Source organism: Momordica charantia (assembly GCF_013281855.1).
Source record: "Momordica charantia cultivar OHB3-1 chromosome 10 unlocalized genomic scaffold, Mcharantia_2.0 BLBB01000010.1, whole genome shotgun sequence".
In the NCBI taxonomy this organism is placed as follows: Eukaryota; Viridiplantae; Streptophyta; class Magnoliopsida; order Cucurbitales; family Cucurbitaceae; genus Momordica; species Momordica charantia.
Window position 1 is genome coordinate 9145691 of NW_028275158.1, and position 15769 is coordinate 9161459.

At 32.2% G+C, this 15769-nt stretch overlaps 1 protein-coding gene and 1 pseudogene across 2 annotated transcripts; both read left to right on the top strand.

Annotated features, from left to right (window-relative positions):
- The first annotated feature begins 1407 nt into the window (after window positions 1-1407).
- Window positions 1408-2049, top strand: LOC111013856 (calcium-binding protein KRP1). The gene has a single exon (XM_022288386.2). The coding sequence runs from the start codon at window positions 1569-1571 to the stop codon at window positions 1926-1928; it is 360 nt and encodes a 119-aa protein (XP_022144078.1). The 5' UTR covers window positions 1408-1568; the 3' UTR covers window positions 1929-2049.
- Window positions 2050-10504: 8455 nt separating this feature from the next.
- Window positions 10505-13358, top strand: LOC111013790 (uncharacterized; annotated as a pseudogene). Its single transcript, XR_015787133.1, has 6 exons — window positions 10505-10906; window positions 11004-11060; window positions 11347-11444; window positions 11589-11656; window positions 12035-12199; window positions 12863-13358. The product of XR_015787133.1 is annotated as an uncharacterized LOC111013790 (transcript).
- Window positions 13359-15769: the final 2411 nt, after the last annotated feature.

Below are 15769 nucleotides of genomic sequence, written 5' to 3' on the forward strand. Positions count from 1 at the left end.
TTTTAGTCAGTAATGTTTGAGTATTTTTTTAATTCAGATTACTTAAAAAAATTTATATTTAATCTTTTGTATTATAATATTTTTAAATTTAATTTCAGTAGTTGGTAATATTAAAATTGATTGATGACGAGAAATTTACGTGAAATTTATTATTTATTATTATTTTATTATTATTAAAAGAAATTTACGTGAAATAGTATTTGGTAAATTGGTAATTGGAATTTTGCAGTTGTTTGAAATGGTCAAAATTAGAAGGTCAACGAAGTCAAATAGACCGAGTTGAGTTGATGGTGGGTTGCCCATTCATTGACTCGACTTCAGATTATTGGCATCATCGCATTCGTCACCTCTCGCGCTCATACCCCATACAAAGACCAAATCCAACACCTCTACTAACATCAAATCTAATTCCTCGAGTTTATTTTCTATTTATTCTAAAACATAAATAAAATTATTGTTTTATCGTTCTTGAATTAAAGAGATCGGGACATGTAATTATATTTTCTTTATTAAAAAGAAGGAACAAAAAACTTTACCAAACCTTTTAATAATCATCCCATTTAATTCCACTTAATTTGTATATCCAAATAAAGTAATTTGATTTACTTTATTTAGAGACTCAGATTTTGCTTTAAAAAGTTCGCAATAAAAGTTATATTTGAGCTATTTTACTTTATATTTTAGATAGGTATATCAATACTTGACCATCCGTTTATTCAACAAAAATTTAAATTATAATCATGCTAAGTCCCTATAATTTAAAATATTTTTAATAGGTCTCTAAATTTTGAAGATTACGTCAATTTAATACTTGATAAATTTTTAACAAGTCTTTATAATTGTAATTTCAACCGGCATCTAATAGGGTATTGTATTAATTCCATTAATTCTACAATCATGCCTCCAAACATCATAATTTATTTGAAATTAGTTCATCACGTAATACTCAAATCAATAGGGTTATAAACAATAATTCACCATGCTACAAAAATATTAATCACGGATAAAATTAACAATAAGGTTCTAAAATTCGGGGATCTACTATGATCTATTAATTTTTTTTATAAAATACAAAGACCAAATAAATACAAAAATTTAAATAAGAAACTTTTTAAGTATAAGAACCTTCCGACCAAATTTGTAAGTTTAATTATAATCGGTAAATAATAAAGTAATATTTGAAAGTAAAACAAATACATAGGTAACATTTATTAGAATAGTTACCTAAAACATAATTAAAAAGAATGGTACACAAAAAAATATAATAAAAATGTAAAAGTAAAGATATTATTTAATCGAGTTACACTGGCAGTTATAGCGCAATGAAGTGGATTGGTTGAAGGAGAAGCATCCTTGAACGAAATGACGATTGTACCCTCAGTAGCTTCTAAGAAGATGCCTCGCCTGCAAAACTTCATTATCTGTATCTTAGTTGTCTTTAATGGCCTCTCCTTCTCGGAAAATCCCAGCCTCCGCTCTATATAACAAAATCCAATTTCTTTGTTCTCTACAGAAATCAAACGAACCTACTTCTCTCTCTCTGAAATTTCCGAATCCATCGATCAAAAATGGCCGCGAAGAACCAAAGCCCCCAATCTCAATCCGGATTCGAAGATTGGCTGCCGGCGATGGCCTGGAAGCTCGGCGGCGAGGGGCTGATCGGAGAGCTCTGCAACGGATTCAACCTTCTGATGGACAGAGAGAAAGGAGTGATCAATTTCGAGAGCTTGAAGCGGAATGCAGCGGCGCTAGGGCTGGGGGATCTGAGCGACGAGGAGCTCAGGGGGATGTTGACGGAAGGGGATTTCGACGGCGACGGCGCTCTCAATCAGATGGAATTTTGTGTTCTTATGTTCAGATTAAGCCCCGATTTGATGGATGCGTCTCGCTACTGGCTCCAAGAAAGTCTCCGGCGAGAATTCTCTTGAATTTCTTTTTTCTTTTTTTTTTTTTCTTTTTGGGGTTGTGATTACTGATTACTGATTGGTTGTGTTGTACGGTTTTTGTTCAAATTAGTGAAATATACTGGAAAACTAAATTGGAATGGAATTTGACTCTCTTTTTTTGGTTAAATTGTATTGCGTTGCTTAACCTTAGTTTGAACTTAATTTTAAATAACATTCAACAAAATCTTTTTCTTTTTCACTCAAAATTTTATGAAATGCAATTAATCAAATCAAATTGGTTATCTTAAGCTCAAGTTTCCATCTACTTTGTGGGTTGGATTTCTGTCGCCAAATGACAATGTTTCTTAAAAAGTAAATATAATATAAATTATTAACAAATCTCTCTTTAAAAGTTTGACCAAGTACTTGAAATTAATTTCACCCCAAATAATGAGTAGTTGAGTTACTTGAATATAATTTAACTGGTTCAAATTTCATTCCAACATTATTAAACTAACAAAAGAAAATTTAAGGAAATGATAAATTATTGACGAGGATGTTTTTTGAACCTATAATTGGAAAGTAAAAATGCTTTGATCCAGATTTAATAAGTTAAAGATTTAAATATTATAGAAAAAACTTGGTAAAAAAAAATTAAAATTTAACGTTTAGACAATTTTAATTTACTTCATACTGCCATTTTAAAATTTTTATCTTATCTTTATATTCTGTTGGATAATTAATTAATTTTTATTTTGTTTTTAAATTAAATTTATAATTACTACTCCCACTTATCAATTCCTTTAATTTTGAAAACTAGAAAGAGTAGTTTTAACCTTTTTTTCTCTCTCTAAATTTAGCTATGAATTTCAGTGTGTGCTTTTGTAAGTAGAGGATAAATATACGAACGAATGAAATATAATTTTTTTAAAAAATAAAAAGGAAATAGTTTTCAATAGAGCCTTACTTATAATATTTTTTAAAAATCGAGGAAATTGGGACCAAGGAGTACTTCTTGCTCCGACTTTGGAAAAGGAAAATTGCAGTTTACTTGTCAATGGCGGTCCGTGACAATTAAGATTGCAATTAACATTTTCATTGACTGGAAAATTTTGCAACACAACAGTTTTAACTTTTATATTAGATCATAGTATTTTAAAATTTTAAAATTAGCCTTATACAAATCAATTATGAGTTACAATAATTTTTATCAAATAGAACTGTATTTTTAGTTTAAGTTATATCTCCATTATTAAAAAATTCTACTTATATTACTGATCTTTAAAATTAATATAAACATTACCGCTAGAGAAATTTATATTGAGCCAAAGCAAGCATCGCTCAATGGTATTTGGTATATATCTCCAACCAAAGAGTTGTAAGTTCGAACCCTCATCCCTATACGTTAATACAAAAATATTACTTAAAAAAAATAAGAAAACTAATGTGACTACTTAGTACACTAGACAATCACTAATGTGTGTATGGTGGGTTAAAAAATTAAGGGGTTGTGCGGCTTGAAAAATAGTTGTCTAGTAATTATAAATACTTGTAACGTTTGTTGGTAGTTTTTTAAAAGTCACGGCTATAAGTGCTTCCTATCAATTTATTTAATGATGAGGCATAATTGAAACTACAACATTTAAAGGAGGTTATTATTAATTTAACTAGTTGAGCTAAATCCAATTGACATCGAATGATGTTATTAAATAAAAAGCTAAAATATAATAAGAATCATGTTGAGGGGTAAGTTTGGAGCGCCATATGGATCATCCCAATGCTAATGCGTGCAAGTGCAACTCAACTGACCTATAAAGAGGGTGCGCAAAGCACACCAGAAGGAATTTAAGCCAAGTGCATCGAATGGACGCGGAAATACATTAGAGGTACCAACAAACTCACCAACGGAACTTTTGACATAGTGTCAAATGATTGTTCTAGACACTTCCACGCCACTTTGAAATGACAGGAAAAAGGATGCGGAATGTCACGAGAGGTCCCCACACCTCCCATCTATCTACTCTCTCATTTTCTCTATGTATAAACGACACTAAAATATTAAAATGAGGTACGTAACATCTACTATGAAGAAAAAAAAAACTTCTACGGGAGAATTCTTACGGGAACCCTTATGAAAGTTTCCTACTCACACTACTAAGCAAACTCTCATTAAGATTCCTACAATTATTCTTTCATGCCTGTACTCGTTTGTTCCCACTTTAAATATTGAATTAAGTATCAGAGTGCGATCGCTAGAGTATCAGATTGATGCTAGATTTATGTGTGCAAGCCTAACTTAAAATAGGAGACGAAAACGTACACGGCACTCACACAATACTTACATGACACTCGCCTAGAAATCGACATCAACATATTAGGTACATTTTTAGGAGTAGAGCCAAGAAGTCAGGAGAGGATTACCCCCTTCTTAGTCCGTCAAAGTGTATATAAAATACTTACAAGTTTGCCGTTTTCTCTAATTTAAATGGAAAATTGGGACTTTTCCTATTTTCTTAATTCCGTTTGGACTTTTGATCATTTTGTAAAGAATCTTATTGGTGACTCCTCTCAAAAATTAGTTTTTTTTTTTTTTGAGAAATAACCTAATGTCAGTTTTTGTCTTTATAAAATTATTAAAATATCGACATTTTTTTTCAAGAAAGCAAATTTCTCTACCATCTTAGTTCCCTCCACCAATTTCACCGTAAACCTCACAAATCTAATAGGAAAAAAAATCTTCTTTTTAATTTGAAGAATCAATTACAAACCTGAAAAATCAAATTTTTAAATTTAAAACAAAACATCGATGAGTCTTAAATATTTAATATAGAAAATCGAATTTTTCATACCCCAGCACAAGATTGCAAGGCCAGGATTTAATAAATAAAAAAAATCAATATTCTACATAAATATCCGAAATTTAATTAATAAAGAAGACTAAGAATAAATGTCAAGATTAAAAACAAAAATGGAATTTCCTGAATTCCAACTCAAGATAGGACAATCCGGGATCAGGATTGAATTTTGTACTATCCTGATCTTGGATTGTGCAATCTCGATCTAGGATCTGAGTGACAAGGAGTTCAGGGGACTTCGAGGGCGATGGCGCTCTCAATCAGATGGAATTTTGTGTTCTTATGTTCACATTAAGCCCCGATTTGATGGATGTGTCTCGCTACTGGCTCCAAGAAAGCCTCCGGCGAGAATTTGCTTGATTTTTTTTTTTTTTTTTTTTTTTTTTTTTTGGGGTTGTGATTACAGATTACTGATTGGTTGTGTTCTACACTTTTGTTGAAATTAGTGAAATATACTGGAAAACTAAATTGGAATGGAATTTGACTCTTCTTTTCCCCCTTTTTTGGTTAAATTGTATTGCTTCGCTTAACCTTAGTTTGAACTTAATTGATGTAAAAAGAATTCAATTCATGCACTTTTCAAATTATTAACCTCTTTAACTCAGATTTTAAATAAATAAATATTTCATTATTTTTAAACAAGTTAAATTAATAATGAAAGTTGTGTTAACTTGAAATATATATATATATTTATTCATTTATTAGTACAATAAATTGAGATGAATTATATACTCCTGAATGAGATACATGTTAATTACTGTTGAGCTTATATTGAAATATAATGATTCTTAAAAATTATAGATTTTGTAAGCCTGTGAAATAATTAATAATTCTGAACAGAGGCATTTATAAAAAGTTTTATTTTGCTGCGGGATGTGTTCCAATAGGGTTTCGACACATGTCCATATTTTATTTGGTAACTTTTTTTATTTATAAGTTATATTTAAAAAATCCTTCTAAATCTCTCCGATATATGGATATAAAAAAACTTTTTTTTTTTCTTTCCTTTACTCTAAAAGTATATAACATAAGTTATTAACAAAATTTCCTTAAAAACTTAACATTTTTAAAATTATCAAATTCCGCCCAAAGTAATTTATAGATGAGCAAACTTGAACGTAACTTAATTGGTTAATGTATTATATATTTATTTTAAAGATTAGAGGTTCGAACTCTAACCTTATTAAGCTAAAAATGAAAAAAAATTGAGGGAATGACAAAATTATCAAAGGTAATTGTGATGGGTAGCAAAAATATTTTATGTATTTCACAAAATGTCACTAGTTTTTCAAATTTTCAAATATAGCAAAATATTTGAATTTTTATTTTCGGAATTTTTATTATTCCAATTTTACCCTTATGATATTTGATATACATCCAATCTATATCTGATATACCTCCGATATATCTCTTATATACTTTCGATATACATCTAATGTATCCTTAATATACATCTGATGTACACCTGAATCTGGTCAATACTAGGGTATTCATTAAAACAATTTAAACTTGTAATCAAGTTAAACTCCCTTAATCCAAATCTTACAAAGTTCCCATTTAGATTGAATATCAATGCATCTCGTGGGTTTTTTTCATATATTCGACGAATTAGATGCACTAATAACTGTAGTGGACATCTTCTAATATTAAATGACAAAAAGTGTCTAAATGATCAATTTCTAAATATTTCTATTTGGATCGGTGCTAGTATCTTGAGAATGTTATCTATTGATTATAATTTTGAATATTGTTGTACTGTTGCATTAAAATACATATTTTATTCTTTTGTTAAAGTAAAATCCACATTATATCAGATGTAAATCAGACTTTCACATTAATATTATATCAGACAATCATATCAGTAGTATATCAAACAGTCATTTCGGTAGTATATCAAACACTCATATCAATAATATATCAGACACTCATATAAATAGTATATCGCATGGATATCAGATATACATATCAATAGTATATCACACACTCATATGAGTAGTATATCAAACATTTATGTCAATAGTATATCATATTTTTATATCATATGGAAATTAGAGGGAAATCGAAATGTAGGGTTTTATGGGCTTGGGTTTGGGCTTGCAAGATAATGTTGTCATTTAGTATATGGGCCTCCGTTATTTTTGAAAAAAAAATGCTATATTTGAAAAACAAAAACATGATTGCTATTTTGTTTATTTTGCTATTTTTCTTTTTACCATATCCCAAGTTGGAAAAAACAAGTAGATATTTTTTTAATTCTAGTAGAAAGTAAAAACGCTTCGATCAATAAGCCTTATTCTCACGTGATAGATCTACTCAGTTAAATTTTAAATAGTATAGAGAAAAACCTGATAAAAAAATTAAAATTTAACATTTAAAAAAATTTAATTTACTTCCTTTTCCTCAGACTTCCATTTTAAAATTATTATTATATCTTTATATTTTCTGTTTGATAACGAGTTTATTTTTATTTTATTTTTAAAAATTAAATTCTACTTCCAATTATCAATTTCTTTATTTTCTTTCATCCACAAAATTAAAGTTAAAATTTAAATACTAAAAAGGTAGTTTTAATTATGTTTTCCCTAAATTTAGCTATGAATTCCAGTGTGCTTTTTTAAGTAAAGGATAAATATACCAAGGAATCAAGTATAATTTTAAAAAAATTGAAAAGGAAATAGTTTCCACTTTCCAATAGAGCCTTACCTATGATATAATATTTTTTAGATATAAAAAAATATAATATGATATTTTTTAAAGTCGAGGAAATTGGGCCAAGGAATGCTTCTCCGAGAATGCTCGGACTTTGGAAATGGAAAATTGCAGTTTACTTGTCAATGGCGGTCCGCGACAATTACGATAGCAATTAACATTTTCATTGACTGGAAAAGTTTGCAACAGAACAGACTGAAATTGAATTCACTGATAATTTAATTTTTATATTAGATCATAGTATTTTTAAAATTTTAAAATTAGCATTTAATACTAAAAGATATAAATCAATTATGAATTACAACTCAAAATGAACCTAGGGTAATTGACACATATTCCTGACTAAAAGGTTATGAATTCGATTACATTAATCCTACTTGTTGTAATAAAAAAAATTATGAATTTGAATAAATTTTATCAGATACAACTATATTTTTATTTTTGTTCTAAATGACTGGTTAGTTTCAACTATACCTCTGTTGATTAAAAGATATAAATATTACTCTTGAACAATTTTTTATTATTAAAAAGAGTGATGAAAACTAACGTGAGTACTTAGTAGCGATGATCACTAGGCAATCCTTAATGTGTGTATGGTATGTGATACGAATTCATTTGTGACCAATTACATGTACCAAAGGAGCAATTAAAGAAACAAGACAAGAAGATTCAAGAGGCTTTCACACTGCACCTTCAAAAGCTTGTTAATGCACAATAATCAACAAAGAGTTTTGAGCCCAAATTTGTTCATAATGCTACATCAATGAGTCAAGAAGAGAATGGAACAAAGATGACACAGGAAAAGTTGTCTATTTTGAGAGATGGCACGGAGGACAAAAATTGTGTGCATAATTGTGAACAGGTGTCTTGGCAGATTGCACCCCTTGGGAGTTTGTGAAGTCAAAACTTGTCAAATGTCATCCAAATGTGAAGCGCCTCCTACAGCACATAGATAAGACCATTTGAAGCGTGACTACGTTTTCTGATCCGCATTTAAGTGTCTAGAATGATGTGCAATCATGTTTTAATTTGCATGTCTTATTTTCTACAATTTGCATTAAATAGGATTTGAAAGACTTTTGGTGTTTCTCATGTTGAACGACCCTTTGGCCTATTTAAAGGCTTGTAATGCTCTTGTTATGGGGATAACTTAAGATTAAACATATTGGAATTCAAGAACTTTTGTTCCTTAACACATTTGGTGTTGCTTCTTTCAAATCTTGCTTTAGGTTTGATGTTAAACCGATTCATTGGATTAGTCTCGATCAAGCTAATTCTGGAGTGAGTCGTCTTAGGATCTAGGAGTGACCATCGTAGATTCTAAGTCCGATCTAAGAGTGATTCATCTTCTAACCTTACTCTTGGTTGGAATCATTCGGTAAGTTAGTCGTTTTTGTGAATGTTTACAAGGATCCTAGAAGGACCTCTAGCTTTGTAAACCCGAGCAACTTTGGCGCTTATCAGTATGTTAAAAAATGAAGGGACAGTGCTACTTGAAAAATGGTTGTATATAAATACTTATAACGTTTGCGTTAGTTTTTTAAAACTCACGTCTCTAACTGCTCCATGTAAATTTATTTAACTAATAGAGGTCGAATTGAAACTAACCTAAAGTTGACAAGACTTTTGAATAATTTAGCCTTATTTTTTATTTATTACAATTTAAATATGAGGTGAGGATTGAAACTACAACATTTAAAGGAGGTTATTATTACATTGACTAGTTGAGCTAAACTCAAGTCGGTATCCAAGGATGTTATTAAACAATAGCCTAAAATATAATATGAATCATGTTGATGAGTAAGTTTGAAGTGTCGTATGGAAACTTCTCGATGCCAAGGCATGAAACTCCGCTGACCTATAAAGAGGGCTCGCAGAGCGCATCGAAAAGGAAAGGCCGAACGAATTGAACGAAAGCAAAAATGCGGTTAGAGATATCGACAAACTCATCCAATGGAACGTCCGACACGGCATTAGGCGACTGGTCTAGATGTTGCCGCACCACTCTGAAACAGTAGGAAAGAACGTGGAATGTCACGTGAGGTCCCTACACCTCCCCGATGTCTTCTCTCTCTCCTTCTCTCTGTATATAAACAACATGAAAACCTTAATTAATGTGAGGTATGTAACATCTACTATGCAAAAAACTTCTAGAGGAGAATTCTTACATGAACTTTTATGCAATTCTCCATACATACCACTAAGCAAACTCTCACTGAGATTCCTGCAACTATTCTTCATGCTCTATATCCATTTACTCCCATCTCAAATACTGACTTAGACATCGGAGTGTAATCGCCAAAGCACCCCATCGATACTATATATTATGTGTGCAGGTCTAGTTGAACTAGGAGACGAAGACGTACATGTCACTCATGCAATACTTATGCATGACACCTGCTAAAAAATCAACACCAACAAATTAGGTAGATTTTTATAATAAGGGTAGATGAAAGAAGGAAGGAGATAGAAAAATTTAGGGAAATTGGGTTGAATGACGTAAAGAGCCTACTTTGATATATGTATCCACCGTCAAAATTTATGTTTTCTAATCACTACATCAATTTTGTATGAAATTACGTATTTGTCCACCTTATTTTTTCTTTAATTTCTCTACTCTCTCCTCTTCCTCCCAACCCTCTCTTTCTCTCTCTTCTTCATTCTTCCATTTCTCTCTATCTCATGCTGCAGATCTTCTTCCCCTCTCCGTGATTTTTATTTTCACTATCAGATTTTTCTCTCTGTTATAATTTGAGATATCTTATTTTAGATTTTTTTTTCCACTCGATCGATCAAGGACGTGCACTCCTCTCTCTCCCTCTCTCTTTCTTTCATTTTTTTCTACGCCACATCCCATTTGATTTTTTGTTTTCCTTTTGATTTTGGATTTTTTCTGTTTTGATTTTGAATGCATGCAGTTCTCTCTCTCCTCTCTCTGAGCTCAAAGAGAGGAAAAAACAGAGTCCACAAAAAAAAAGCTCCCGCTTGACGAGAAGAAAAAAGAATGAGAATGGGAACAGGCGCTTAGGAGGGATAAAAGGAGAGATGGTGGGTAAAGAAGAGAGAAAAGTGGGTGATGGATATTTCAATAAATAGAGAATTTGTAACCAGATGAGAGAGAAATGGAAGAGAAAGTGATAAATTTAAAAAAAAAATAAAGAGGACAAATAGATATTTTCACACAAAATTAATATTAGATAAAGAATTTTAGGAATAGGGACATATATCAAAGTGGCCGTCCGTCCAAAAGGGCTACTTTTGCCAAACCCCCCAAAAGTTAGAAGGTACAACCAGAAGCTAAATCTTAGTGTAATGGGGAAAAAAAGAAGCTAAATCTTAGTTGGAAAGCCACTGGAATGCATTATAGAATTTCATGAATTTTTGCTTCAACAGCATTGTAAAGTGTGATAGGAAGCAAACTACAAGTCAACATATCATTTTTGGCCGTATAATCAGGTTTTGTTTGATCCCCGACTTCCAAAATTCTAGCCGAAGCTTCCTTGTTTTGATCGCATTATTCCCAATGAGATACTCAAATTTCTCTTCACCTCAGTTTTGTTCTCTCATGGCTCGATCAGGCGATGCAATTTTCGCTCCCATCGACCGCGTCGTAAGCTAACCAATTCTGTTTTGCCAATCTGTTTTCCTACATGCGAGAAGAAAGTTATAAGCAAACAGTTCGCCTGATCTAGCCGTGAATATGAGTTTATCTTGTTCGCATGATTTCTGACACTGAATCTTCCGCCATTTTTGGATTTTCTCCATCTATTTTGTCTATATTCTCTTCGAACTGAATTTCTAGGTCATGAAATTGTAACTGATTGGAAGAAACGAAAAATCCAATTAAGTAGTGGTAACTACTATATCAATGTTGATTTTAGAAGTTTAACTTGCAGATTGCGGAGCTATTGACATTGACGTATGGGGCAATAGCGCGTCAATTGCTTACGGATCTGGAGGAGGTTGAGGAGGTCAACAAACAGCTTGATTAAATGTGTGACTTAAGCTTCGTTTTCCCCCAAAAAATTCCCTCATTTGTATGTTCTCGGCTAGATTATTGATTATGTGAAACTCAGAGCTTGATTTTGTTGATGATGAATGCGATTGAAAACGCTTCTTTTTCGTGGTCCCTCTACAGGGTTTATAATATAGGAACTCGACTGATTGATGAATTTCTAGCAGAATCTAGCTGAAGTAATTGCCAAGGTATGTATAGCATTGTTCCTAGACTTGTCATATGATTCAATGGAGTCAAAAGTTTTCATAAGTTAGCGGGCAAAACACTAGGATTGACAATAGCTGCCCATGCTTTTGAGAGCTAAAAGAACAGAACCTTTAATTTTCTAATACTTTCATGTCGACTTTTTACTTAGGTATGAACTCATAATTTTATTTGTTGTTTCAGAACATGCTGCTTACTAAGGTATCTCTATCCATTAGATATTTTTCTAGAATGTTACCATGTGAATGGCCTATAGCTTGAGTGAATTTTGTCTGGCAATTGGGTATCTCAGTTCAGAGTAGAGGGCTTATATACGGACTACAATTAGCCTAATCCAGAGGACTTTTGATACTTCTTCTCAGGTTGGGTTGAAAATGTTTTCCTGGGGTTCACTGCATCGGTCACCAATTGGGATGCTTATGGAACGTGTTGCAGTATCATTTTGGACGACAATCCCTTAGTAGTCTTTGTTGGATCTTTGCTACTGAAATATCTCGAGTGGAGTCATTAGAGGAGCCTTAGAGATGGTGAGTTTGTTTCACTTTTGTTGTCCCATTTTGAATCATGCTTCATTGCCATCAATAAACAGTCCTCTACTTCTTAGATCCTTGTGGCCTGGTGACGACTTCTGCTACTTCGAATTATTATGATTAAAACAAACTATCAACTTTCCAATTATGTTCTAGTACGTCGTTTAGCCAGAGTTTGAAAGCTAGCTCCTTTTTACTTTTTATATTAAGCTCCTGATATATTATATCTTCAAATGATGCTCATTGTTGGTGGAACAATATCTATATGAAGTGATAATTCTCATATCATTCAGTTTAAGCATTTTCTTAGAAAGATTTTCATTTCAAATGGTTTTTTTATTAATATATATGTCTTTTATTACTCACCAATCCAAAGTTGCAATTGGAATACCACATCTTCATTTTCAGAACCTTCATCTATTATACAACATTGCTATCTTATAACGAGGTTCTTATCTATTTTATAACTGCATGATAATGCATAATGTGTAGCTGAACAATGTTATTTTCTTACAATTATGTTGGCATCTTATTAATACAGTTCAAAGGCAACTCTATCACTCTTAAAGAAAAGAAAGAAAATACAAAAGAGAGAGAAAAAAAGAACTGTAGCTTATCATTCTTCTGTCTTGATTTAACTGATCATTGTTTTGTGTTTAGGTGTCAATGAAATCAGAAGTCACATGGGTGCGTGACATGCTTAAAGGAGATGAGGAATTTGAATTGCAAATAAAACTACTCAAGCAAGTTCCCGAAGAGTACCCATACAAAGATGATAGTAATCATTTAAATGTCTTGACTATCAACTGTAGATCTCAGTGGACTATGCTTGTAACTCCTCCACTCAAATACCCAAGATTTTCTCCACCAACTTGCAAGGTTTAGCTTATAAATACCAAGTTCCATCAAGCTTCAAAGGGGAGCTCACTTGACATTTAAATTCCAGCTTGTTTTCTCTCTAGAATTTACGCTTTTATAATTTGTTTTGTCTCTAATTGTGTTCAACATTCCTAGAATTATTTTTATTGCAATTCCTTTTTGTTGTTATCATTTTCTTTAGATTTTGGTTCTCGATTTTAATTTAGCTATTGTAATTACTTCTTAAACTTAATATGACATTTTATTTCAATCCACTTCTTATTATTTCTATTTTTCATGTTTCTATGAGTAGCTAATTTGCTTTTCCAGCCCTCTTACGAATGACTTAGTTCCCATCATTTTAATTACATCTATCAGATAGCACGACGTTTACGCTCAAATTGCTTATCTTGATTGAGTTAATTAATCTAGTTGATTTTACTTGCTGGCCACTTGTTTAAATCACAACAGTTGAGTTTAATTCTGAAAAGGTTAGAGTCAACGGAGTTCATCAAGATAAAATGGGAAGTTACTTAGACATAAGAACTTAAACAAGATCCTAGACATAGGCTCTCTTACCTGAAGTTTTAATTACTTAGGATTCTTCTAGTATTTTACAGACATGTTTTAAATACTCGCCTAATCTTCTAAACAAACCGGTATGGAATAGGAGTTGAACCACTTTGCAATTAAAGAGTAAATTTAGTGTGAGATTCTAATAGGTGTAATTCATTTCTCTTCAAACTAGTCAATAGTATGAGGGTTGGTTTCAAAATTTTATTTTATTTATTTTATTAAATTATAAAACGTGCATTTCAACCAATCAATTATTTTTATCCCAAATCCGATTGCTCATTCGAGTAGTTCGCAGAACATATTTTTAAAATAAACTAGTCCCTCTAGAGACGAAGTTGGAATATTTTCAGATTATTACTTGTGACAGTGTGCACTTGCACTCGTTCATCTTGCTATTAAGCAGAGGCGCAACACGTGCCAACGTTCACCCATGCCAACACCTCGCCCTGCACGTGACTCCTAATGCTCAGTTGCGTGCGAATCGCCTACCATGTGCCACACTGCCCAACAGCCTCACTCGACCGTGCACCCACCTCTGTCGCCTACAGTGTGCACGCGTGAATGGCTCTTGCAACTTTGATCGCTAGTGCACCTCATGTTGCCTTGCCGCACACTTACGCCTGCATGCCCGCACCTGCACCCTGCTGCCCTGCTGCACATGTATGCAGCGCACCACACTTGCACCGTTCTGCCTTACTGCACGCGTACACAACGCACCCATGCCCGTTTGCCTCTGTCGTACACCCACATTCATGCCTGCGCGCCCTGCCATGTTTGTGCCATGCATCGCCAGAACCACGTCCCATCAACACCTATTTAGCCCTCGCCTGCGCGTGCGTAGCTTACCGCCATTCCCTTTTTGCTTGCCGCCCAAGTGTAACAAATTAGGAAAAGGATTGTTAACTAGACTTATTTTCTTTAGATTTTATTCTTAAGAACTATTTTCCCTTTTGTTTTAGGCAAGTAGTATTTTCGAAAATGGAGAATTATTTTGCATATTTTATTTTCCTTAGATTTTTAGGATTATTTTTATTTTGCAAGATCATTGGAAAGGTCATTTGCCTTAGTCTATAAATAAGCTCCCTTGTAGTCTTTTGAAGACAAGTTTTGAATGATTAAATTTTGAATAGAGAGAAAGGTTTCTCTTCACCCTTTGCCTTTGCACAAACCCCCTTGGTGTATTAATTTACGTGGTGAGTTTAGGATGCATTACTAAGAAGCATTTAAGCTTTATTGGTCACCAAACTTGTAGAGAGTTTCGGCCTCGAATATACAGAGTATTCTGTCTACTCGGTCATATTTTACTACAAATGTAATCTGTCTAACTCTTCCTTTTTGCGAGTTGAACCATCTATACATTAAATGGCTAGAAGCTTATTTAGTCTATTCGCTTGGGTTGTCGTGTATTAAATATACAGTGAAATACTAACTATAAATCCATGTACATGATTCACTAAAAAAATACAGTGTAAAACTACAAGATATAATAAAGCCAAACAATTTAAAAACGATATTTTTAAACTGTTGCAAATATATCTATTGGCTTTTTGGTCTTAGTCTCCATTAATTAATTTTATTAATTAATATTTTGATGATAATAAACACACTTAGTGTCAATTATTTTTATTGTGTTAGAATTATTGTTGTAAAGTATATATTTATTATGAGCTTCAATCATATAATATGGTTCATTATTAATAAATCTTGAATTTAATGATGTCTTTGGTGTTTGAGGTATCCATGACGCAGGAAAAATAAGGTAGCTGAATTATCTATATAGACCAATTATATGATGACATATGGCATATAAAAAAAATTAAAAAATCTATACGCACACTGTGAAATTAAAAAAATGTAAAAGAAAAAGAAAAGAGAAAAAGGAAAGTTTGAAAAAAATGCTACAAAATGCTACTTGTGATTAAATGAAGAAAATAAAGAAAAATGAAAAAGGAAGTGATTGTTGGTTTGTCTTTTTTCTTAGGTAAAATACACATTTCGTCCTAGAATCTGAGGATAGGTTTCTATTTGGCTCCAAAGTTTAAAAAACTGACAGTTTGGCCTCCGACCTTGGTTCTAAAATGTCTTTGAAGTCAGGTTAGTGACACCAGTCAAATATTGATGTGGAAGTTTCAG

What these genes read in the sequence shown, in the direction of transcription:
- LOC111013856 (XM_022288386.2), top strand. Translation starts at nt 1,569, where the DNA reads ATGGCCGCGAAGAACCAAAGCCCCCAATCTCAATCCGGATTCGAAGAT.